Source organism: Lemur catta, chromosome Y (genome assembly GCF_020740605.2).
Source record: "Lemur catta isolate mLemCat1 chromosome Y, mLemCat1.pri, whole genome shotgun sequence".
In the NCBI taxonomy this organism is placed as follows: Eukaryota; Metazoa; Chordata; class Mammalia; order Primates; family Lemuridae; genus Lemur; species Lemur catta.
The window spans coordinates 6,592,753-6,618,033 of record NC_059156.1 but is presented as its reverse complement, the minus strand read 5'-3'; the positions used below and the strand labels follow the sequence as shown (position 1 = coordinate 6,618,033).

General features: G+C 36.0%; 1 protein-coding gene across 1 annotated transcript; it reads left to right on the top strand.

Moving 5' to 3' along the window:
- Positions 1–587: 587 nt before the first annotated feature.
- Positions 588–2,269, top strand: LOC123629081 (heat shock transcription factor, Y-linked-like). Its single transcript, XM_045539028.1, has 2 exons — positions 588–1,100; positions 1,586–2,269. Exons 1-2 carry the CDS (start codon positions 588–590, stop codon positions 2,267–2,269), a joined length of 1,197 nt encoding a protein of 398 aa, XP_045394984.1.
- Positions 2,270–25,281: the final 23,012 nt, after the last annotated feature.

Genomic DNA, 25,281 nt, shown 5'->3' with positions numbered 1-25,281 from the left:
ACCCAGCAGAAAATCCTGTACCCATAAAGTAGTTCTCCTTAATCCCTAGACTCAGGCAACCAGTAACCTGCTTTCTATGTCTATGGCCATGTCTCTCTTATAACAGGTTCTACAGTCCACTGATTTTGGTTCCAAATTGAGAAAACTTTTAAAATTATTTGTTCTGTTTTACTCATTTTTTGCATTTTCCAATTATCAGGCCCTATCCTTCTGGCACCAGTCTAGGAAGAGTGTATATAAGAGGAAATCCCTTTTATTACAAGGATTGAAGAGATTTATTTATTTATTTATTTAAAAGATTTTGCAGGAATGAGGTTTTTCAGATCACATTATGTAAGTAATCATTCTACATTTTATTTTAATGTGATTAATTTCACAGAGTAAGGAGGAAACACTCTTGGCTGAATGTTACACACTTATTGCTAGGAGACGAAAGTCATCTTGTGATGTCACGGCTAGTGAGGTTGAGAGCCATTGTGATGGTCTAGATTAGTTTACCTGTGTAGGCCAGATGAAGCAGCATTTGAAGCTGCAGTGTTGAAAACCATGTAGATAAAAAAGAGTAGCTAAAGGAAAATTTATTTGAGATGGAACACGTTTCTTCAGAAATTCAAGATGTTTCTCCTAAAGATGAATCAACAGGTTCAGAAGCCTCCATAAGATCTCCATTTCGTGAGCACACATTCCCTGGGGACTTAGATCTAAGGTCAATGATTGAAGAAAATGCTTTTCAGGTTTTGTCTGAAGGATCTTTGGTAAAAAGACCACGTTATACATTTTCCGCCTCTAAACCAGATAAAGATAATGATTTTCTTTCTCTGACCTTTCCAAGAAAACTTTGGAAAATAGTTGAAAGTGACCAATTTAAGTCTATTTGGTGGGATGACAATGGAACTTCTATAGTGATTAATGAAGAACTCTTTAAGAAAGAAGTCTTGGAAAGAAAGGCCCCTTTCAGAATATTTGAAACGGACAGTATGAAGAGTTTAATTCGACAGCTTAACCTTTATGGATTTAGTAAAATGAGACAGAATTTTCAAAGATCTGCTTCTCTAGCTGACTTTCTGGCAGAAGAAAAAGAAGGCTCTATTTTAAACAAGGTATTAAAAATCTTTCAATTACCACTTATGTAGGAACTATATACGATCTTATTTTGTACAATATTAACTATGTTAGTATATTGAATGAAATCAGATTTTGAAAATAACATGAAATATTAAGATTAAAACTACATATTTTTCCAAATCATTGAGGACAGCCTAAGTGCTAAGTATTTAGGATTTTATGAAATTTTAGTAGCAACTTTGAATCTTAGTGAACTCCAAGGTACTACAGCCACTTAATGAAGTGGAATTCACTGTTATGTATCAATGTATAACATGTTTTCACTTGAAAACTATACTATTTAAATGTTTGTTTCCCAGTAAGTACATTCTTTAAAAAAGTCAGCAATGTACCTGCATTATGTGAAGATGTTAAGTTCGTGTGATAGAGCTGAAATTTCAGATTTTATAGGTTAGGTTTGATACTCTCTTTTGTTTCTTGGTTAAAAATGTCTCTAAATAATCTTCTCCTTTGGTTTTAGTTACAGTTCTATCATAATCCAAATTTTAAACGTGGCTGTCCCCAACTTCTATTAAGAATGAAAAGAAGAGTCAGGATTAAAAATTCTTCTCCATTATCTGCTTCATTAGTTCAAGATTTCAACAAGAAGCACTTTACAGCAGGTAGTAACATAAATTATAATTCTGGTTTAGTTGCTGAAACTAGTGGAGAAAGTTTACTTTCTGCCTCTACAAATTTAAATGTGCCTCTAATAAGGAAGCCTTCTACCAGCCAGAGAATCGATAATGCAACTGAACCAGTCAAAAGTGATTTTTCTCCTCCATCATCAACTCCAGCTAGACCATCAGAACAAATTGCAACAGTTCAACATACTATTTTAAATCAGTTGACCACTTTCCACATGCATTCACATAGCAGCTACACTCAAGCAAACGGCCACGTTGTGAATTTTGTCACAACTACAACTTCTCAATACCACGTCATATCTCCCTTACAGAACAATTATTTTGGACTGATGATGGAGCCTCCTACTTTCCCAACCAGATATTCTGGGTTATCAGTCAATGAGGCTCCTTTCTCTAACCTACCAGCAGGAAACCCATGGTTTCCAATGCCTGTGATAGCTGATAGATCTGCTGCCTCTCTTTCAAGGCCAACTTACCAATCGTCTTCCTTATACAAACATCATCCTAATTACAACTGATCTTCTACCAAAGAAGTACCAGGTTATGCACCATAACAAAGAATAAAATTTATATTGACAAATACTGAAAAAAATACCTGCAATTCTGTTATTTGAACAATAAAATTACATGTTCATCTTTATGGTTTCTTTCTCCTTATTTTTTAAGATATGGTTGTCAGTAAAAGGATGTTGTATTTCAACAGCAGGCTAATCTTATTGTCTTAATATATGAACCTTTTGCTCATTTGACAGGAAATCTGACATGCCCTCTTATAAGTAAATTACATTTAACTATTTTAAAGAAAAGAAATAACACAGTGTCCTAGTCTGCTTTCTGCTGCTAATAACAGAATACCACAGACTGAGTAATTCAAAGAGACTTATTTGGCTTACAGTTCTGGAGGCTGGAAAGTCCAAGATCCAGTGTCTGCATCTAGTGAGGGCCTTCTTTTTGTGTACCAGGGATGGTGGCGTTCTCTAATCCCAGCAATGCTGGAAGCCATGGTGGGAAAAAAGCTTGAGAATAGGAGCTCAATAAGCTGGATAACACAGTAACACTCCGTCTCTAAAAAAAAAAATGTTTCAAAATTAGCAGGGTACGGTGGTGAACACCTGTAGTTCCAGCTGAAGTGAGAGGAGCTCCTGCCCAGGAATTCGAAGTTGTGGTGTACTATGATTGTACCTGTGAAGGGCCTTTGCCCTCCAGCATGGGCAACATAGCAAAATCCCATTTCTTAAAAAAAATAATGGTGCAAGGGCAGCACATAGTGAAGCCTCTATGCAAGATAGAGAAAGGAAAACTGCTGAACTCATCCTTTGATCAAAAGCCCACTCCCCTGACAACTAACCCTTTCTCCAGAACACAGCATTAATCCATTAATTAGGGTGAGCCCTCATGGACTAAACACTCTTAAAGGTCTCACCTCTCAACACTAATAAGGGCAATTGAATTTCATTATGAATTCTGAAAAGAGCACTCATACTAGGGCAGCAAGCAAAAAAAAAAAAAAAAAAAAAAACTCAGAAAAAGAAAAAACTATTAAGTGACTTCTGAAATAATCTACGATAAACAAAATGAGGGCCTAAATCAGAGTGGCATGAAGGGGAGAACAAATGCAAATAAAATCTAGAGAAAGCAAATACACACTAATTCCATATTTTCTCAATTACATTTTGCAGTTATTTTAAAGTTAGAATAGTTGGATTTTAGTTGGCAAAGAACATTGTCTTCATTAAATACCTTTCAAACCAGCCAATCCAGTACCCAGAGCACCATTATTTATATCATCACTTGAGCAATAAAGATCACATAACATAGGCATGAACTGTATGACTGTCAGCAGCACATACTGTAATTTTACAACTGGTGTTAGTAAGAGTCCTTTTTGCTCTGTTATCAAAGCATTCCAACTGGTTTGTACCTTTAATTACCTTCTTTAGGAAGGTCTACTTTTCATATTTTCCAATGCACACTTTATTTTTTTTTATTTATTTTTTTTTTTGAGACAGAGTGTTGCTTTGTTGCCCTGGCTAGAGTGAGTGCCGTGGCATCAGCCTAGCTCACAGCAACCTCAAACTCCTGGGCTTAAGCGATCCTACTGCCTCAGCCTCCCGAGTAGCTGGGACTACAGGCATGCGCCACCACGCCCGGCTAATTTTTTCTATATATATTTTTAGCTGTCCAGATAATTTATTTCTATTTTTAGTAGAGACGGGGTCTCACTCTTGCTCAGGCTGGTCTCGAACTCCTGACCTTGAGCGATCCACCCGCCTCGGCCTCCCAGAGTGCTAGGATTACAGGCGTGAGCCACGACGCCCGGCCTACCAATGCACACTTTAAACATATTGGTTTCTTGTCCCATCCAAAGACTTAATTCCTTATGTTGACATTTAATACCTTCTAGATTCTGACCTCATATTTTCAGCACAGCTGAACGAGTCTCTTCACTATCCAGAATCTGTTTACCTTTGGAACTTCCTGTCTTTCTCTCCACCAGTCATTTGGAACTTACTTCATACGAACTCCTTTCAACCGTGGCCATTTCCATTTTGCAACTTTTACCCCATTTCTTTTTCTTTTTTTTTTTTATTTCAGCTCATCATGGGGATACATAAGTTCAGGTCATATACATTGTCCATGTCCTGCCCATTCCCCCGTGTCAGAGTCCCTAGCACGTCCATTCTCATTCTCCAGACAGTGCGCCTGGCACTCATCATGTAGTCATACCTCCATCCCCTCCCCCCCGCACCTCCCCGGGTCTGCACCTTCAAGCATGACCATTCCCCAGAGGGTGTGCAACGCACTCATCATGTAGGCATACACCCATCCCCTCCCCCCACCCCCCATCCCAGTCTGATATCCAATTGGTGTCCTTCCCCGATGTACATTTAGGTGATGATCAGGGAAACCAGTTTTCTGGTGAGTACAAAAGGCCCTCTCCCTCTTTGCCTACTTTACCTGTCTCAAAACAGATATAACCCCTTCCAGAAGATGTTTCTTACCTTATCCCATTAGTCTCATATATCTTAGACACTCAGCACTGATCTAGCAGTGCCTGCCACACATATATATTTTTTCATTATTTAGTGAATATTGACTTAAATCTACCAAAATCTACTTTCATTTCCAAAAGCAAATATCCCATGGTATTCAAGCTATTACTTTGGATCTTCACTCTTCTTGCCATTTTCTTTGAAGAGCATGACACACTGGTGTTCACTAGAGATGCAATGGTTTTGCTTTACTAAACTACTGTCAATGACTATCAATTCAATTACATGGTCTGTTTTTAGTTTATAATTATCTGAACATTATGCAAATTTGGTTACTTTTGGTAATGCCATAAAGGCTTCTTTTTCCTTTGTTCTCATTGAAATGTACTGATTTTTCCCCTGGATCTTCTAAAATTTATTTTCCGTCTTCTGCTTTGATTGGCAGTTCCTTTCCTGAGACAACTTGCTGTGTATTTATTTACCCTTTCTTCCTTTACCTGAAGCAGAGATTTCAAGCTGTTGGGCTGAAATGTATTACAATTGGAATTCCAGCTGCATAACTTTTAAGCAGCAACATTCACAGTGGATCTTGTATATTACACAACTTCTGGCATTACAAGCTAAGGGCTTGATGAAATTCACCTATTCAGTCTTCTGAGACAGCTGGGGTTATGATGGAGTATAGATTTAGACAGACAGATATCTCAGGCTGGAAACCTACTGCTGCCATCTCACCCTATCTTTTTTTTTTTTTTTTTTTTTTTTGCTTTTTATCATTGATTTGATAAAACAATAGGTTTTCCTTGAGTTGTACAGAATCTAATTATTGAGCTTAGGCCTGTGAATCTTGAAGATCTCACCCTATCTTATATTTCCAAATTTTTTCTACATTGAAAACGTTTGGAATCATTGAACTATACACAGAATTCTAATTCCTTGTCCTGGCTTAACATGACCTAAGAAGGTGTTCATTTTATTTATGTCCACATGGCATTAATATACCACTTTTTGGTTTTCAGAACTGAATTTATAGAGTGTAGTATAATTAACATGACTAAATTTTGTACATAAACAAATGAATGTTTCAAAGAATAGTCTGAAGGCCCAAAATAATGACAAGTCAAAAGATTAAGTTGTCTAATTGTGCACACCAGGGCAACAAATCAAAAAACGATGAAGAAAATAATTGGAGGATAGAATGAGACAAGCTAAAATGAAAAATGATATGATAAGGTAGACGCCAGAATAAGGAAGTGTCATAAAAAAGAAAGAAAAAGGAAGGAAAGAGAAGTAACTAAATAAATGCCAAAAACAAAAAGGGCAGCATGACTTGAATATCTATTCCCTGCCGCCACAGCTTCTTTGTACATATAACGTGGCAAGATTTTAATATAACAAGTTATAGGGGACTCTAATCTAGAAAATATCCTATCATCCCCCAAGATTCAGAGCAAAGACATTGTACTTTAAGTATTCTTTCTCCTATTTAGGGTTGGACTGATTTAAAGTGATTGAACAGAAAAAATTACTTCCAATTTTCTGCCCTAAAAGAATACTACAGATATTCTGGAGAGTAGATGAAGTAGATATAGTTTTCCCTATTCATGCCATAAATACAACTAATAACCCTGGGCATTATGTATAAAACAAATATAAGACTTTGAAAAGTGAAACAAAGAGTTTCACTGGCACCTGTAATCAAGTTTCAAATAAAAATCACTCATTGTAACAAGAAAGAGAAAGACTTCAATCTGCGCGAAAAAAGATGATAAATGCCATAACACAGAAATGTCAGAGATATACAGATTATCTACCAAATATTTTAAACTGCCATCATAAATATGATTAAAAAAGCAATTGTAAACACACTTGATATTAATAAAAATGTATAAAGCAAAAATTAAAAGTTTCAGCTACAAATGAGAATATCTAAGAACAACTGGAAATTTTAGAACTAAAAAATACAATAAAAATCATGTTACACTGTGTAAGGCAGTCCTAAGTGAATGTAGAGAAAATATTTAAGACAATTATAAACAGAGGAATGATAAGGATAGTATACCAAGGTTTCTATACTTCACTTAAGCTGATAAAATGATGATGTTAGTGGACTGTGATAGATTATGTACATACAACCACCACCACCAAAAACTACATACAAACAGATAGGCCTTTTTAAATATATCAGAAAGAATGTCTCAAATCTCTTCAAATAATTCTCATGAAGGGAGAAAAAGAAAACCAAGGCAAAAAATAGACAAAATAAAAAGCTATTAGCATATTAATAATAAACAACACTACCTGTAAAGAGTTTCATTACAACAACTACACCAACTACATACAGAGATTAGCACTGTGGATTAAAAAACATGACTAAAATATATGCCATCTATAAGAAACTCACTTTGGTATAAAAGTACAGACAGGCTGAATATAAAAGAATGAAAAAAAATCATACATATATTAATCAAAGGAAAGCAAGAGTGAACACACTATTACATAAAGTAGAAGAGAAAAAAGAAAATTATCAGAGATGTAAAGAATATTATATAATGAAAAATAGAACAACTAACCTAGAAGAAATGGCAATCTGAAATGTCTATGCACCAAGAAACAGAACTGAAAGTATGTACAGTAAAACCTGGATACTTTTATTCAGTTCAATGTATTATATATTTTATTTCTCTTGGCACTTTCTCTTTGATCCTTGGATTATTGAAAAATGTTTGCTTGATCCACAGATTAGCTTCCAAGTACATGGAGATTCTGCTGTTATCTTTCTTACTGATTTCTACTTTAATTCCATTATGTATTAAAATCTGCATGATTTTAACCTCTTGCCATTTGTTGAAGTTCATCATATGGCACAAGCATACTCCTCATTTAACCTAGAAAATAATGTGTATATTGCACTGAGTGAAGTGTTATTTATATTTTTTCACTGATGGTGTTGTTGAGTTGTGTTATTTTTGCTGTTTTTTTTTTTCTGTCTAGTTCTGCAAATTGCAAAGAAATGTTGGTCTTTCCAACTATTATATAATGGCAGATTTGTCGTTTTCTTTCATATCTTTTAAGCTTTACTTTATCTGATAAAAGATGTCAGATCAGAGGAAGGTAAAGCAATGTTGAGAGGTAAATTCATGACATTAGAACATTAGAAAAGAGAACATATTTCAATAATCCACACGCCCACTTTTGGAAACCACATAAAGAACAAAATAAACCAAAGCAATCATAAAGAAAGAATAACAAATATAAAAATCAATAAAATAGAAAAGAAAAAACAATAGACAAAAATCAATGAAACAAAGAATGGCTCTTTGGAAATAAAACTGACAAACCTCTAGCAAAACTGACAAAGAGAAAAAAGGGCTAAATTACCACTAGCAGAATGAAATAGGGTATCACATTGAACAATAGTACATACATAATTTGACAATGTAGGCAAAATAGACAAATGCCTTAAAAAACACAGAACACTTCAACTCTTCCAATATGAAATACTGTCAATTGCTCTGTAACTATTAACAAAATTAAATTCATAATTTTAAGACTCAAAAAAAAATCTCCATATAGGTAAACTAGAGAATTCTACCAACCATTTAAAGAAGAATTAACATCAATTTTACTTAATCCTACAAAAAATAAGAATAAGCCATATGTATTAAGAAGAATTAACATAATCAATTCCATATAACCTCTTTGAGAAACTAAGAATTTCCCATTTCATGCAGTCAGTATTGTCCTCATACCAAAACTAGATAAAGAGTACAAAAATAATTATTGTCCAGCTTCCATCATGACTGAAGATGCACAAACTCTAAACAAAATATTAATAAATCAAATTCAACAATATATACAAATGTATACATAATCAATATGATTAATTTCAGTCATATAAAGCTGGCTTATTATTTAAAAAGTACAGTATAATATTTAATATGTTATGTAACAGGTTAAAGAAGAAAAATGAGCCAATTGAGGAAAAGTATGACAAAATTGAACACTCATACATGATATAAATACTTTAAAAAACATGACTATAAATGAACTTCCTAAACTAAGAACACATACAAACGAAAAGACCTTAAACTATCATACTTGATGGTGAAGACTGAATACTTTACACTTAAGAATAAACACAAAGCAAGGATTTTGGCCTTACTACTCTTAATCAACAATGTACTAGAAGTTCTAGTCATTTCACTATGGTAAGAACTAGACAAAAAAGGTATATAGATCAGAAAGAAATGACAGTCTCCACACAAGACTTGACAGCCTACATTCAAAATGCCAAAGAATTTCAAGACACTACTAGAACTAACTGAGTTCAACAAGGTCACAGGACACAATACCAACGTACACAAATCAGTTTTATTTTTACTATTAGCAATACGCATGCAAATGCTAAAATTAAAAATATAGTATCATTTACAATCACTTAAAAAAAAAACAGATGTAAATCTACCAAAACATGTATAGGACATGTAAATTGCAAACTACAAAACAAAGACAAAGGACGTAGAGATATACTGTGCTTACTGACGGAAAGATTTAACATGAGATATGCCAAAAGCAGAGAGGAGCAAATACTTTTCCACACTAGGGCACATTCTGACTCCTGGATTCCATTACGGAAGAGTAAGTGCTAGTTCTCTGTCAACCCAGGATTAGGCTATATAGCTGCAGTGAGAAGAATCCCAGTAGAAAACTCATGAGTGAAAATGGAGAAAGGGAGACATCAGAGTAAAATTACTATTAAGAGAAACACTCAGGAAGAAAAGAAGGTAAAAGAAACCAGAAAAACTATCAGACCAGTTAATTAAACCATGGACTGCCCAGGAAATCCACAGTTTCCTATAAGAAGGGACATCTATTGAATTTGAAGTATTGAGTGAGATAAATCATGAATGGTCTAAAGCCATTCCCTAGCATTTCAAATAGTGGGACATAAAAAGGAGCTGGCAGGAATGTCTGGTGACAATTGTGCAGAATTTTGACTACACTACACATGAGGCCAAAAAGCCAACACCAGCCTTGTCCTCATGAAGAAGCTCTAGACAGGGTTCTGGGATACAGATGGAAGGCCAGAGTCTTTTCAGGTTGCAGATGTGGCTGACCTCCTGCTTCCCAAGTACCAGCCCCAAGCCTGTCCCATCCCCTCTCACTTCGAGTGGCCGCTGTGGGCTTCTCTACCCATGAGCTACATGTAGGATCCTCGGGCACCTAGATGGCAGCCCTGGAACATGAACCTTCCAGTGGTCAGCTCCATGCCTGTCCCTCTCTTTTTCCTGTCAGCCCATATACCCCACACATCAGTCTATCCTCTTCTGATTCTGACCCAGATCCTGAATTTAGAGACAATTAGAACCTGGATCCCAATCTCTCTGAAAGACAACAAAGTAGCACAATCTATACGCTGGTGCAGGGTTCCTTTCTTTCCCAGCCCAATGTAATGAGCATGAAATGTGAAATAAATGAATGACTGTGTCCTCAATAGGAAAAAGAAAAACAAAAGAGATTCAACATATTAAGAAGAAAATTAACTCAAATCAGCCTCAATATATATGTTCAATGAAATTTCTAACAAAATTTCTGCAAGATTTTTTGCAGATACAGACAACAGTAGCTATTGCAATATAAGACTACATTTGACTGGTACAGAGACACACATATATATCAATGGAATAGAATAGAGAACCCAGAAACAAATCCACATAAATATGTCTATGTGACTTTTGAGCAAAGCACAAAAGCTATGTAAGGGAGAATTGGTAGGCTTTTGAACAATGGAAGAAAATGAACATCCACAGGCCCAAAAACTGAATCTCAAGCTAGGTCTTAAACCTTACACAAAAATTAAGTCAAAATGGAGCATTTCAACATAAAATGCACAGATAATGATGTAAAAATGTGATTTCCTTATATTTGCCTTAAAACAATCATCTGTTAGTATTTCATAGCTTTTGTATAAAACAATAAACATTTATTTCTACCTTACATTTTTCTTCATGTAGTGAACAAAAGGAGTAAGCATTAAAAACATCCATTATTTAAATGAAAGCCTTTGGCATATACGGATATAAAAGTAAGCTTCAGGAGTAGATCAATTAAGGCTGGAGTCCCCCAACCCCCAGGCCACGGATACCAGTTCCATGGCCTGTTGGAAACCAGGCTGCAGAGCAGGAGATGAGCTGCAGCCAGCAAGAGAAGCTTCATTTGTATTTACAGCCTCTGCGGATCCCTTGCATCACCAGCTGGGCTCTGCCTTCTGTCACATCAGCAGCAGCATTAGATTCTCACAGGAGCACCAGCCCTATTGTACACTGAGCATGCAAGGGATCTAGGTCACGACTCCTTATGAGAGTCTAATACCTGATGATCTGAGGTGGAGCTGAGGTGATGATGCTAGAGCTGGAGAACAGCTGCAAATGCAGATTATCATCAGCAGAGAGGTTTTCACAATTAATGTAATGAGTTTGAGTCATCTCGGAACCATCATACAACCACAGCTGCCCACTTCACGCCTGTGGAAAAATTTTCTTCCATGAAACCAATCCCTGGTGCTAAAAAGGTTGGGAACTGCTAACTTAAGGGATATATGTATTAACATGTAATTTCTATATGTCTAAAAATATGTAAACACTTTTTGCTTTGTGGCCATTCTCAATTAATTTCATAAATGCTACTTTCTCTTTTCACCATGCTGATGTTTGCACCAAATGTATAAAGAACTGGTGATTGTGACTTGGATTCCTAACAAGAATGGATCAAGACAGCAGCACCAAACTATACTTGCTGTTGTTTATAATTTTCACCATCATACATGCTCAGTTAAAAATAAGAAAATAGATAAAAACAAGTTTCACTTTTAAGAATATCCCCACCACACAGGAGAATATTCTTGTAACACAAGGAACCACCAGAGTTAGGATGCCTACCTATGCTTTGAAGGAGCACGGCCCTGTCAACACCTTGATTTTAGACTTCTAGCCTCCAGAATTGTGAAACAACTAATCCCTGACTTTTAAACCAACCATTTTGTCCTCCAGCAAGGTAACACATAAAACTTCATAAAAGCTTCATAAAAAGCCCATCTACTAAATAAACATGATTTGAGTGTGGAGCAAATTTAAAAGCATTTCCACAGAATGTAAAATGAAAAACGTGAGAGGAGATCCATTCCTACTTCTCCGGTTGCTTTTATTAATAGAATGGTAGCAGTTATTTATGTAAGGTGGTAATTCTTTAGCTATAGTATCCAGCTGTTGACCATAGTATTCAACAGGTCTACCTTTATGTCCATGTTTTTGAGTCAAAGTGTCTAAGGTGCTTCCTTGAATTTTTACGAAAATATAAAAAAACAAAATACTATAATTTGAGTGCTGAGTTATCTATAAGAGTCCTTTTAATATTTCTCAATGTCAACTGATTTTTATATGCCTATTTCAAGGGGTCCAGCTTTACCCAAGTAAAGGTGAAAATAAATATATTTAATCTTAGGAATTCTAAAGAATGCACTACACAGATCTATTATAGTGAAGTACTCACCTTCATCTGGGATACCAGTAAACAATACATGAGGATTTGGTGGTTTTGGTTATTGAGGAATAACTATGTTATTAATTGCTATTAGATCTTGTACAATCTCCACCCAACACCATTTGGTTTTCTTTCAGGAAGAATTGGAGTATTACATGGACTTATATAAGAAATAATACAACTTTTAAAAATGTAATACAAACTATAGGTCTTATTTCTCCCCAAGTCTTTGCTTTTAAAAGGCATTATTTACAATTTGGAAGAAGTTCTAGTAGATCTATATGGATTTTGATCGTGGCAGCAAAGACTTTTTTTCCCCCAATAGCAGTGCAAGATTTGAACCATGATTTATTAGACAATATTTTTAACATTTTTTACAGTTTTTCATTATTTAATAATTCAGTTTCCTCCACGATAATATAGTTTGTAATTTGTGAATTAAAAGATCAGATATTAAAAAAATTGAGCCCATTAATTGTACATTATCTTTTAATTCTAAAAAGATTTCTGCTCTGAAAGAGATATGGGTAATGTATAACTATAAAAGGTCTCTCCCTATACATGTATAAGGGCTAAAGAAACCAAACCAAAAACATGTGTCCCCTGTAGGAGATTTAACTGAAAAACTATAGGATGAGATTTATGTAGTAATATAGAAATATTTGTTATGCCCACTGTTTGTATTTTTTTTAAACTCCAGGAATGAGACCTTCTAAGAAAGTGGAATTTGTCACTGCTAATTTGGTTCCAGTGTCAAAAGTTTTTGTTGTTGTTTTTGTCCATTTAAATTAATTTTAATTTTTCCTAAAGGTATTAGTGAGGAAAAATAAGTTCTATTTGATTTCAGAACCCTCATTTTTATTTTTCTTTGTCTTTTACTCTTCTTTCCATTTTAATTCTCTACAGTTAATTTTGAAGTGTTCAAGTTTTTTTTGCGATAATTGCAAAGTGGAGGATTGGATCAATTTTTGGAACTTATTAGCATTTTAAGATGTTACAAATTGGCTCAACAATTTTTTTAGTTTTAACCTCATAATCTTATTTGCTTTCCTTCTTTAATTTCTCGTTCTTTTTGTTCCTTTTTTTTGTGTGGGAAATCTGATCAGCAAAGTCAACTAGATTATGAGTTTCAGAGGTAGCTCAACAGGGAGATTGTTTATTATAATTCACAATTATTCATCTGATATGTTTATAAAGGTTAAATTAAGAAGAGTATCATTTTGGTATTAGCATAATGTCTCCTGATGGGCCTGAATGATTTTTAAACTGTTTTTTAATCTTTCATAATGTAACTTTACAAGATGATCAAGATTATGTATACATTGTTGTATTTTACTCTAACTATTCTTTGGAAAACTAAAAGTTTTCTGACAGAAGGAGAAATGGACATTAAATAATGTACAATCTTTTTCTTATGTCAAGGCTATTTGTGGTAAAGAAAAAGTAGGAAATTAGGTCAGTTTGTAACTTATTAGGTTATTTAAGGATTATGAATTGGTTAGACAACTGTTTTAGTTGTAAACTCATCACCCTATTTGCTTTTTGTCTTTGTTTAATTTCTTTTTCTTTTCCCTTTTGTTTAGGGTATGAGAGGGACATTTGATTGGAAAACTTAACTATGTTATAAGTTTGAGAGAAAGCCCAACTCCAGCATTGGGCATTGTCTTTTTATTATAATTGCTAATTCATCCTCTAATCTATTCTTGAAGTTTGAATTAATGGACTTTTACTTTGTTGGTTAACATAGTGTTTTTTCTAATAGGCCTGGATATTTTTTATATGTTTGTTTCAAAACTCTCATAGTCTGACATTGCAGGTAAAGGTACTCAGAAAATTTTACCCCATGATATAACTTCTTGTTTTAAAGACTATTTTGAATTAAAGGCCCTTACATATCAGCAGACCCTTGGAGAGGGCTTTTCTTCTTTTTGCATAGCAAGATGAACCCATAAAAATAACAATTGACTTCCCTTTTTCTTTGTGTTGTTTCACTACATTTCAGGGAAAAAAAAAATCAAGAATGCAAACAGAACTGGTCTAAATCATTTTAAACGTAATATGTGTTTCCCAGGTTAATTTACACGTCAATCTCCATCCATCCATTCATTCCCCCAAGTATCTATTCATCCTCCCTATACATGTATAGGGGCTAAGGGAACCATTCATTGCAGATAGGTACGCAGAATTACCTATATTTCTCATCTATCCCTCTCCTTTAAAAGGAGGGTATAAAAAATTTCTTGATCTCCTTGGGATATTGGGTAATAACTGTGATACTTGTCATGTGCATGGTAAGTAAAAGTAATAGGAACTTGTTAATCTCTTATTAATCTATCTTAATTGTGAGTTGATCTTTCACTGAACTTTCAGAGGAAATGGGAAGTTTTCCCTCACACCCACACAGGCTCATCAATATTTTGTATGCATTACTGTATTTTCATCAACTACGCTTTGGAAAACTAAGGGGACAGTGTCTCAGAAAGCTTTGGCAGCGTTACGGACCTATTTGTGAGCTACTTAAAAAAAATATGAAAGTTCTATAATGGATGTCTCCAGGTTGCATTTGCTATCCAAACATTGGCTTTATTGTTTCACAGTAACTTGTGAACAAATTGACATAAAGACATAAACTGTAGTATTTAGGGTCATAAGTTTAAATGTTTACTTTAAATTCCCTAGCAAATCTAACTTGTTCTCAAAGAGGATCTTGGAACTTTTAATTAGGTCTTTAAGTCCCACTTTTGACTATGGGTGATAAACAAAGGAAGGTTCTCCTTTATCAGATATAAAATGTTCTCAAAATTGAGCCAGGGTAGTAGAAGAGAAGGAGAAGGAAGGAGAGGTACAACCAGATGGAAAACTTTTGACAAAGGACAAGGAGAAACTGAAGGAAGGGGAAGAATTTGGCAGTCTTTTTAATTCGGAAATTGAATAATAAAGATTGTTTTGTGCAATTTTTTTTGTCTTTTGCAAAGAAAATACTTGATGAGGATTTCTTAGAAATTTTTAAATACATTAAATATAACCATTGCAGTTATTTTGTTTTACTCTAGAGCCATATTTTTTTTAACTGAGGTGCAGATAAACTCTATTTTTTTCCTGCCTACTCTGAATCTGTTAACTTTTTCTACTTATGTTGAGATAAACTCAATTAAAACATGTTTTGCATATGTCCAAGTATTATATGTTTGTGCCTACATGGTTCCATACTGGCTTATAAATAAGGGAACACTCACAGATTAATTAAACAAACCCAAATGCCTTTCTAGTTTATGATAATTTGTTAATCTTTGGTAAATGTTCTGGGTTATTAAAAAAGGCAGAAATATTGGTAAAGTAAGAATAAAAATGTTTTCAACTTGTCAGCATAAATATTTTTCCTGGGTTTTAGTTGACGTGTTTCTCCTCTTAAGATGTCAGGGTTTGGTTGTCCTGTGCTACTTCTCTGCAAATTCATGATGCTGTTCTGGGGGGAAAGCGATCCAATCATGTGTCGCTGTCTGTGCTCTTCACCTCCTACTCTAGGAGCAGAAATCCACAAGATCACCACTGATTCAACATTTTTTTCAGTCAACCTTGATAAAATGTGCATACTACCCAACGTGATCTACAGAATTAATGCTATCCCTACCAAAGTACCATCCTCATTCTTTACAGATCTAGAAAGAATAATTACGTGCTTTGCATGGAACCAGAGAAGACCTCATATAGCCAAAGCAATCTTAAGCAAAAAGAACAAACTGGGAAGTATCAGTCTACCAGATTCTAGCTTTAGTGCAAGGCTATAGTAATCAAAACAGCATGATAGTGGCACAAGAAGAGAGATATAGAACTTTGCAACAGAACTGAGAACCCAAAAATGAAACGATTCACATATTATCATCTAATCTTTGACAAAGCAGATAAAAATATACACTGGGAAAAGGAATTTCTTTTCAATAAGTGGTGCTGGAAAAACTGGATAACAACATGCAGATGATTGAAACTGGATCTGCACTTCTAACCTCTTACAAAAATTAATTCACAATGGACAACAGACTGAAACATAAAGTATGACATCTTAAGAATAGTAGAAGAAAATGTAGGAAAGACTCTTTCAGACATCACCCTCAGCAAAGAATTTATGAAGAAGACCCCCAAAGCAATCACAGCAGCAACAAAAATAAATGGGACCTGATCAAATTAAAAAGCTTCTGTCTAGACAAGGAAACTATCATTACAGTAAATAGTATATAGAATGGAAGAAAATATTTGCATGCTATACATTTGATAAATGACTGATAAGAATCTATATAGAACTTAACATAACAAACAAGAAAAAAATCAAACAACCCCATCAATAAATGGGCAAAGGATATGAATAGAAACTTTTCAAAAGAAGACAGAATAGCGGTCAGCAATCAATAAAAAAATGATCAACATCTCTAAGCATTAGGGATTTTCAAATCAAAACCGTAATGAGATATCACCTAACTCAGTGAAAATGGCCGTTATTAAAAAGTCCCGCAACAACAAATGCTGGTGAGGATGTGGAGAGATAGGAACATTCTTACACTGCTGGTGGGACTGCAAACTAGTGTAACCTCTGTGGAAAATAATTTGGAGATACCTCAAAAAGCTAAACATAGAAATACCATTTGATTCACCAATAACACTACTAGGCATCTATCCAAAGCAACAAAAGACATTCTATAACAAAGACAACTGCACTCAAATGTTTATAGCAGCACAATTTACTATTGCAATGATGTGAAAACAACCCAAGGGCCCGTCAATCTATGAGTGGATTAATATATACACAATGGAATACTCAATTACAAAAACAATGGTGATCTATACCTCTTATATTATCCTGGATAGAGCTTGAGCCCATCCTCTGAAGTGAGGTATCACAAGAATGGAAGAATAAGCATTGCATGTACTTGCCAAATTGGCACTAACTGATCAACACTGAGGTGCTCATATGGTAGCAAAATTCCTTGGGGATTAGAGGGTGGGGATGAGTAAATTCACAACTAATGCATACCAAGAGCATTGTATGGGGGAAGGGCATCCCTTTAATCCTGGCTTGAGTGAGGCAAAGTCATAACATGTAACCAAAATGTTTATACCCAAATATATGCTGAAAAAAAAAAAGGATGCTAGGATTTGACAGAAAAGTTATAAAACTTTAAACCCAGCCAAAAACAAAATAACATATGTTTGTATGATTTTTGATAAGTAAGGCTAATTTAATATTGTTGGTTTTAGGTTAATACCTAAATCATCTGAGTTGTCAACAAAACACTAGTGTTTAACATGAAGGTTCTTAATTAGGTAAAAATATAGACATGCCTAAACAAAATTGTCAGTTTCTCTATTTTTTTTTTTTTTTTTTTTTTACAAATACCATGGTGTTTTGGTTACCATACCCTTATAGAATAGTTTGAAGTCTGGTAATGTGATGCCTCTAGATTTTTTCTTTTTGCCTAAGATTGCCTTGGTGATTTCTGGTTCCAAATGAAGCATAGAATTATTTTTTGTAGATCTGCAAAATATGCCATTGATATTTTGATGAGAATTGCTGATGGAACAAAACAGAGAACCCAGATATGAAATCTTCTGCCTGCAGTCAACTGATCCTTGACAAAGCAGACAGCACTGAACACTGCAGAAATGATGCCCTATTCAATAATGGTGCCAGGAAACTTAAATAACCACATGTAGAGGAATGAAATAGGATGCATATTGTCACCAGTCACAAAAATTAATTGAAGATGGCTAAAAGACTTAAGTGTTATAAAGACATCTGCACCTGAGTGTATATTGCAGTACAATTCACAATTGCAAAGATGTGGAAACAACCCAAGTTCTCATCAATACGTGAGTGGATTAATAAAATGTGATATATGTATGCCATGGAGTATTAGCCTCAGAAAACAATGGTGAACTAACACGTTTTGTATTATCCTGGAGGAAGCTGGAGCTCATTCCCCTAAGTGAAATATCACAAGAGTGGAAAAACAAACAGAACATGTACTCACTATCAAATTGGTATTAATTGATCAACACTTATGTGCACATATACTAGTAACATTCATCGGGTGTTGGACATGTGGGAGTGGGGAGGAGGGAGGATATTTCAAACCCAATGGGTAGAGTTAACAATGTCTAGGGGATGGTGCACTTGCAATTGTGACTCAGGTGATTGAAAGGCAATATATGACACCTCAATGTTTTTACCTCCATAATATCCTGAAATGAAAAAAAAAATAATTTCAACTGCTATGAATCAAAGCATATGTTCAGGAAAACTTGAATCTATTCTTCCAGGTTGCAATGTTTGTCACAAATAAACTCTCTACTTGTATATATATTTTATGAAAGACTTAAATGTTAAGACATTAAACCATAAGAATTCTAGAAGAAAATATAGGAAAAACTCTTCCAGACATTAGTCTATACAAAGATTTTATGACTTACACCCTAATGGAAATTAGAACAACAGCAAATATGAAAAAAATGGAATTAATTACATTAAAAAAAAAAAACCCTTCTGCAGAGCCAAGTAAACAATCAACAATCTACAGATTGAGGGAAAATATTCACAATCTGTACATCAAATAAAGGAATAGAATCGACAAAGAACTAAAACAGTCAGCAAGAAAAACTGAAACAACCCCATTAAAAAGTGTGCAAAAGGCATAAACAGAAGATAGACTAATGGCCAAAAAACATTTGAAAAAATGATCAATATCACTAATCATCAGTGAAATGCAATTCCAAACCACAATGATGCATCACCTTACTTTTTTAGGAATGATTTTATTAAAAAGTCCAAAAAAAAAAAAAAAAATAGATGCTGGCATAGATGCAGAGAGAAAGGAATGCTTCTACACTGTTAGTGGGACTGCAAATTAGTATAACCTCTATGGAAAACAGTATGGAGACTTCTTAAAGAGCTAAAAGTAGACCTGCCATTCAAACCAGCAATCTTACTACTGGGTCCCTACTCAAAGGAAAAGAAGTTATTTTATAAAAAGATAGTTGCACTAAAATGTTTATTGCAGCATAATTCACACTTGCAAAGATGCTGAATCAACACAAGGGCCCATAAATGCATTAGGAGATTAACCAAATGTGGTATCTGTATACCATGGAGTTTTATTCATCCATGAAAATGATAAATTAATGCCCTTTGCAGCAATTTTCAAGGATTGAGAGACCACTTTTCTAACTGAAGTATCCCAAGAATGAAAATACAAACACTGTATGTACTCTATAATACATTAGAAGTGACCAATTTTACACAAGTACACAGAGCATGGTAAAAGTTATTGGAAATCAAGCCAGTGGGAGAGGAAGGGAAAGGCAAAAACCATCTTATGGCTACAATAAACACTATTTGGCTCATGGGCATATTTATAGCCCAAGCCATGTATCAAAAACATTTATACCACCTGAATATTTTGAAATAAAAAATAAATAAAATAAATGTGTCAGTAAAGTAGAATAAAACATCAACTAAATGGGAGCAGAAGAATAGAAACTTATTGTCAAATGTTTGTAAGATATTTTGGTTTTGGTCTTTTAATCCTAGTCGTAGATGCATTTTCTTCCACCCATGTTAATGTCTGTGGAAAGGTACACATAAAATGTGTTTCTAATACACTTTTTTGATCATCTGATATTTACAGTACTGTTATGGATTCAAAGCTGTCATACAAATTATAGTTATAAGAACTTAAATTGGAAACTTTAGTTTTTCCTCGGTCTTGTTCACTCTTGATTTGTGTTACTTTTTACAAGCTAGCCATTTATGTGTACATTGTATTGCCAAGGCAAATCTTTTGCCTAAGGAAAGAATCTGTAAGTGGTTATTTTGGTATAGTAATTCATTTTAAGATAAACAAAATAATTATTAAAATTCAAAGAGAATCTCAAAACAGTCTTACTCTTTAGAATTATTACAGATCCTCAAGTTTTCACCCAAGTTAGAAAATACTTTAAGACCATTTAGATTATTTTAAAAGTAGCTTAATCTTGACTCTCATGTGAGAAGAAAGACACGTTACAATTTTGTGTCATTGTTTGAGGTGCTAAGAATTGGTGCTAAAGATATTTTTTTTCAATCTACAGTCAAATAACATCATGTTGATTGGGTAAATTAAGTAAATACAAATAGAAGAAATACAAGTAAAATATTTATATAATTTAGAATCTTAAAATTTTATTATGTTAAATAAAACACAATTATTAAATATTTGGACCACTTCCAATTAGCAGAAAAATTATAACAAAACAGATTTTGGTTCTCATCTATAAAATACTGACATAAGATGGACAATTAATGATTTTCTGTTTCTTAGATTTTCACTACAATTTGAAGGTTCTGAAAATAAGAACTCTGGTCAATACATGTGATTTTGTATATAAGGTATACCGAACGACAACATATGTTCTAAATGAGGTATAAAATGTGTTTCATTAAAATTATATGATATTGTCTAATTCAGAGGTTATTTAAAGTTGTTTCAACATATAGATTTAATAAAAATTAAATAAGATAGAATATAACCAGTTAAGGAAAAAAAAGAGATGTAAAAAGACTGTGAATATAGAAATATAGGTTTGGTAGGAAAGGTCAAAAAGAAGGAAGAATAATTTATAGTAAAGGATCTCATATGGCAAACTTTTGTTGTAAAATAAAATAACTGGTTATTTAAGAAAAGGAAAATTTAGGACAAAATACAAAGCTTAAGAATGTTACAGATGGTCTGTGCAAGTTTACATAAGGTTCTCAGAAGGAAATTTATAAAGGAATTTTCTATGTGATCAAGTTGGCTATAGTTTTAAAAAATTGGTTAACACAACATAGTTTTTTAAAAATATTAATTTACTCTTGGGGGGAAAAATTAGCAGACTAGAGGCAGACTGCCAGTTCACTCCTCCCTGGGAAAGAAGTGAAAGGTGCAGGCTACTGCATATATGTGGGTCTTTCATCCTGGAAGCAGCATTGTGAATTCACAGAGAAGCAATGTGGGAAGGACAGTGTGAAAAAAAAGATGATGCGGTAATACATATAAAAAGATTAGCAAACACAAGGAGAACAATAAGAGAATAATAGAGTACGGGAATGCCATGTTCTCCCTGCCAGTGAAGTGCAGACTGAACTGCAAGATGGAACCCACTACCCCCAGACTTTTACGTACTCAGAGAGGGACATGCCTGGAGTCTGTGCAGAGATGTTGCACTAGACAAAGGTGTTGTGGCGATCAGGCAAGAGATAAAGCCATTCTGAACTCTTGAGTGCACCACACTGTGTCTACCCTAGACTGGAGAGGGACTGGACTGACTTGTGGCTTCTATTGCTATACCCTGGAACTTAAAGTCACGAACTTCACCACTAGAGCACAGTGAGACCTGGGCACAGGAATTGAACAGACAGGAACACACCCTAACCTGGAAGGCTCTGAGCAACTGTTTTGTTGGTTTCTAGGTGGGCTGTAGAGAGCTAGAACATCTGCACTTCTTATGTGGCATGCATAGGACCTTTGTGCCTGAAAAGCATCCTCCAACTCACTCAGCCTCTCCAGGCCCCAGCCACCTCCTTCCTGACTGGCCCTGATCACACCCTCCAGGTCAGGTTGGCCTGCCATCTACATGGCCCCTGTTTCTGGCTCAGAACTCCTGCTCAGAGGCTTTGCTTCTGGTTCCATGCAAGTCCTGCCTCAGAGGCTCTCACAAGGGAGTGCAGCAGGTTATGAACTGAGAGGCTTGAGGTGGGCATTTCAGCAGACTCTGAGAAGAGCATGGAGAGTCCCTAGTCCCTGGGGAGCAGATAAAACAACAACTTGCCTGACCTGGCATTAATAAGGCACCAGCCCCTACAGAGCCGCCAACTGCTTGCTCACCTTGACTCCACACTCTGAGTCCCAGTTGCATACTGCCTACTTGGCCTTGCCCCTGCCCTCCAGATCAGATTGGCTTGTCATTTGCATGCCTTGCTTTTAACTCAGAGGCCTTAATCAGAGGTTCTTCTCACAGCTCCTTCCTAGTTGTAGCCCTGAGGCACACATGCCAAAGGCTAAGCTTCTGTCCCTGTGCCTAGAGAAATCCCAATAATACTGAGACACCATCCCCAAATATCCAGGGCTGCACTTGGACCCCAAGATCCCACCTCAGAGCCTCCACCACCAAACCAGAGCTGAAAGAGCTGCTCCAATATTAATTCCCTGTCAGAGACTACCCAGCCTAAAGCCATCAACACATGACAACCTCCTTTGGCCAATCACCCACGACCTGGAAACCCATGACAAACTTATACAGCTGTTATGGTTTCCTCTGTAGGAAGACCTAAGGAAAAGCAATGCCCATAATAGCAGCCTAAGTGAAGAGAGTCTTATCAATCTCCTGATCTGAGCATCCTATAACCATCTGGAGGGTTCCAAGGAAGGAAAAGAAATCCTGCAAACCTATTAGCACAGAATTCATAAAAGAGGGTGCAGATGAGAAGAAACCTGCCAGCGAAAGAATGCTGGCAACATAAAAAATCAAAACAGATCAACACCCCTTGGTGATCACAACAGAGCTACAGCAGTGAACTCCAACTGCAAGGAGATTGTAGATGTGACAGAAATAGAATGGAGAATATGAATGGTAGATAAGATGAATGAAATTGAGGAGAAAGTTGAGATCCAAGAAAAAAGCCTAAAAAACATTTCAGGTAATTAATAAAAAGTCACTAAAAAGCTTAATGAAATTAGGAAGGACATAATAGAACTTAACAAAATAAAAGAGTCTTTCAAAGATTTTCAAAATGAAATAGAAAGTTTCAGCAACAGATTAAACCAAGGAGATTAAATAATCTCAGAGCATGAAGACAGGGCTCTTGAGCTATCCTAGTTATTTAAAGAGGCAGAGATAAGAACAACAAGGGCAGAGCAATCACTTAGAGAGATATGGGACTAAACAAAGTGAACAAGCAAACAAATTATAGGTATCCCCAAGAGAGAGGAAGAAACTGTTAAAGTATGGAAAATATATTTGAAGAAATTATTGCAGAAAACTTCCCCAGTATTTCCAGAGACATACACATACAGATAAAAGATGGAACTCAAGGAATATTCATAGCAAAAAGAAGATCTCCAAGACACATAGTATTACATGAGGTCAAAGTCAAAGTGAAAGAGAAAATTCAACAAAGAGCTATATGTAAGCAACAACTGGCCTACAAGGGAAAACCCTCAAGGATAACAGCAGACTTCTCAGCAGAAACCTTACCAGCCAGAAGGGAGTGGCCCCCATCTTCAATCTTCTTAAATGAAAACACTGTCAACCTAGAATTTCGTATCCTACAAAACTAAGTTTCACATTTGATGGAGAAATTAAGTCATTTTCAGACAAGCAAACATGGAGGGAATTCATGAAATCCAGACCTTCACTGTAGGAAGGACTCAGAACTCCACTATGTATGGATCAGCATGATAGATACCCACCAGTATAAAAACTCCCAAACGTTAAGTTCAGAGCCTAGCCATGCCATGGCTCAAGACTTAAAATAGAGCAGTTACAGTTTGCTTGACAAGAAGAACAGATAACCGCCCTACTTACTAATTCCTTCAGTAAATGTGAATGGCTTGAACTCCCCACTGAAGAGATATAGGTTGCCTGAATGGAAAAGTGAAGGAAGGAACAAAGAAATACAGGAAGGAATGAAGGAAGGAAAAAGGAAAGAAAGAAAGAGAAAAGAAAGAAAGAGAGAAAGAGAAAGAAGAAAGGAAGGAAAGAAAGACAGAGAAAAAGAAAGAAAGAAAGAAAGAGAGAGAGAAAGAAAGAAGAAAGAGAGAAAGAAAAGAAAAAGAAAGAGAGAGAGAAAGAAAGAAAGAAAAAGAAAGAAAGGAAAAGAAAGAAAAGAAAGAAAGAAAAAAGGAAAGAAAAAAAGAAAGAGACAACTATCTTCTGAAAACACTTCTAACTCACAAGGTCTCATTCATACTCAAAGTGAAGGGTTGGAAAACTATATTCCATGCAAATGGAAACCAAAAGAAAGCTGGTGTAACAGTTCTCATATCAGATAACATAGACTTAAAATACACAAAAGTAATGAAAGAAAAAGATTGTCATTATTGTATGGTAAAGGAAACAATTCAGGGGGCTGAAAGATGGTGGACTGGTGGTGACCTCCTGGATTTGTGCTCCCGGAGAGGAAGGCATGGATCTCAGTCTGCCACAATGCTAGAGGATCGTTCCCCCACCAGAACAGCAGTGTGAATCCACGGAGAATCAGCCTGGGACACAGAGAGCAAGAAAAGACTGAGGTGAACGGAAAATCTGATTGGGAAAATCTGGAGAGTGCGGGACAGACAATAGAGAGGGGAACGTGGGTCGGCTGTACCCGCCTCACCAGCGAGTGAGGGGGATTCAGCCCCACAGGAAAGCGGCCTGTTCCCCCACTGACCCCCACACCCACTCAATTAGGGATCTGCCTGAAGCCGGTGCAGAATCACCCTGGGAATCGTGGGGCTCTGTGGACAGGAGACAATAGTGGGAGGCATTACGGGACCCCAGAGCTCTGTGGGTGGACTGCAACCCCTGGGAGCGGGTTCGCACTGGGCTGCAGCAAAAGACACCTGGGGGATGCCGAACTTTCTTCTTTACGTGGGTGGCTGGGCTGCCTTAATCCCAGCTCCCCTGGTCCCTGCCGGACCCTGAACATTCGCCCCCAGCGCCAGCGACCGGTGGACAGGCAGCCACCATTGTTGGGGTCACAGTCTAGCTGTTGTGGAGCGATTGGGAATTGGGCAGCTCCATCCCCTAGCCCGTGGCCCCCACTAGGAGTTCTGCCTTTGCGTGAACACTGAGTGCTTCCCCAGTCAGGAGGAAGCGGAGCGTGGACCTTGCAGACATTGGGGCGGGGCGGAACATCGCCCCTGGGAGCTGCAGCAGCTGGGGCGCTGGGTGAACATGGGCACCCCTCTCCCCCTAGCCACTGTCCTTGATGCAGAGAGAGGCAG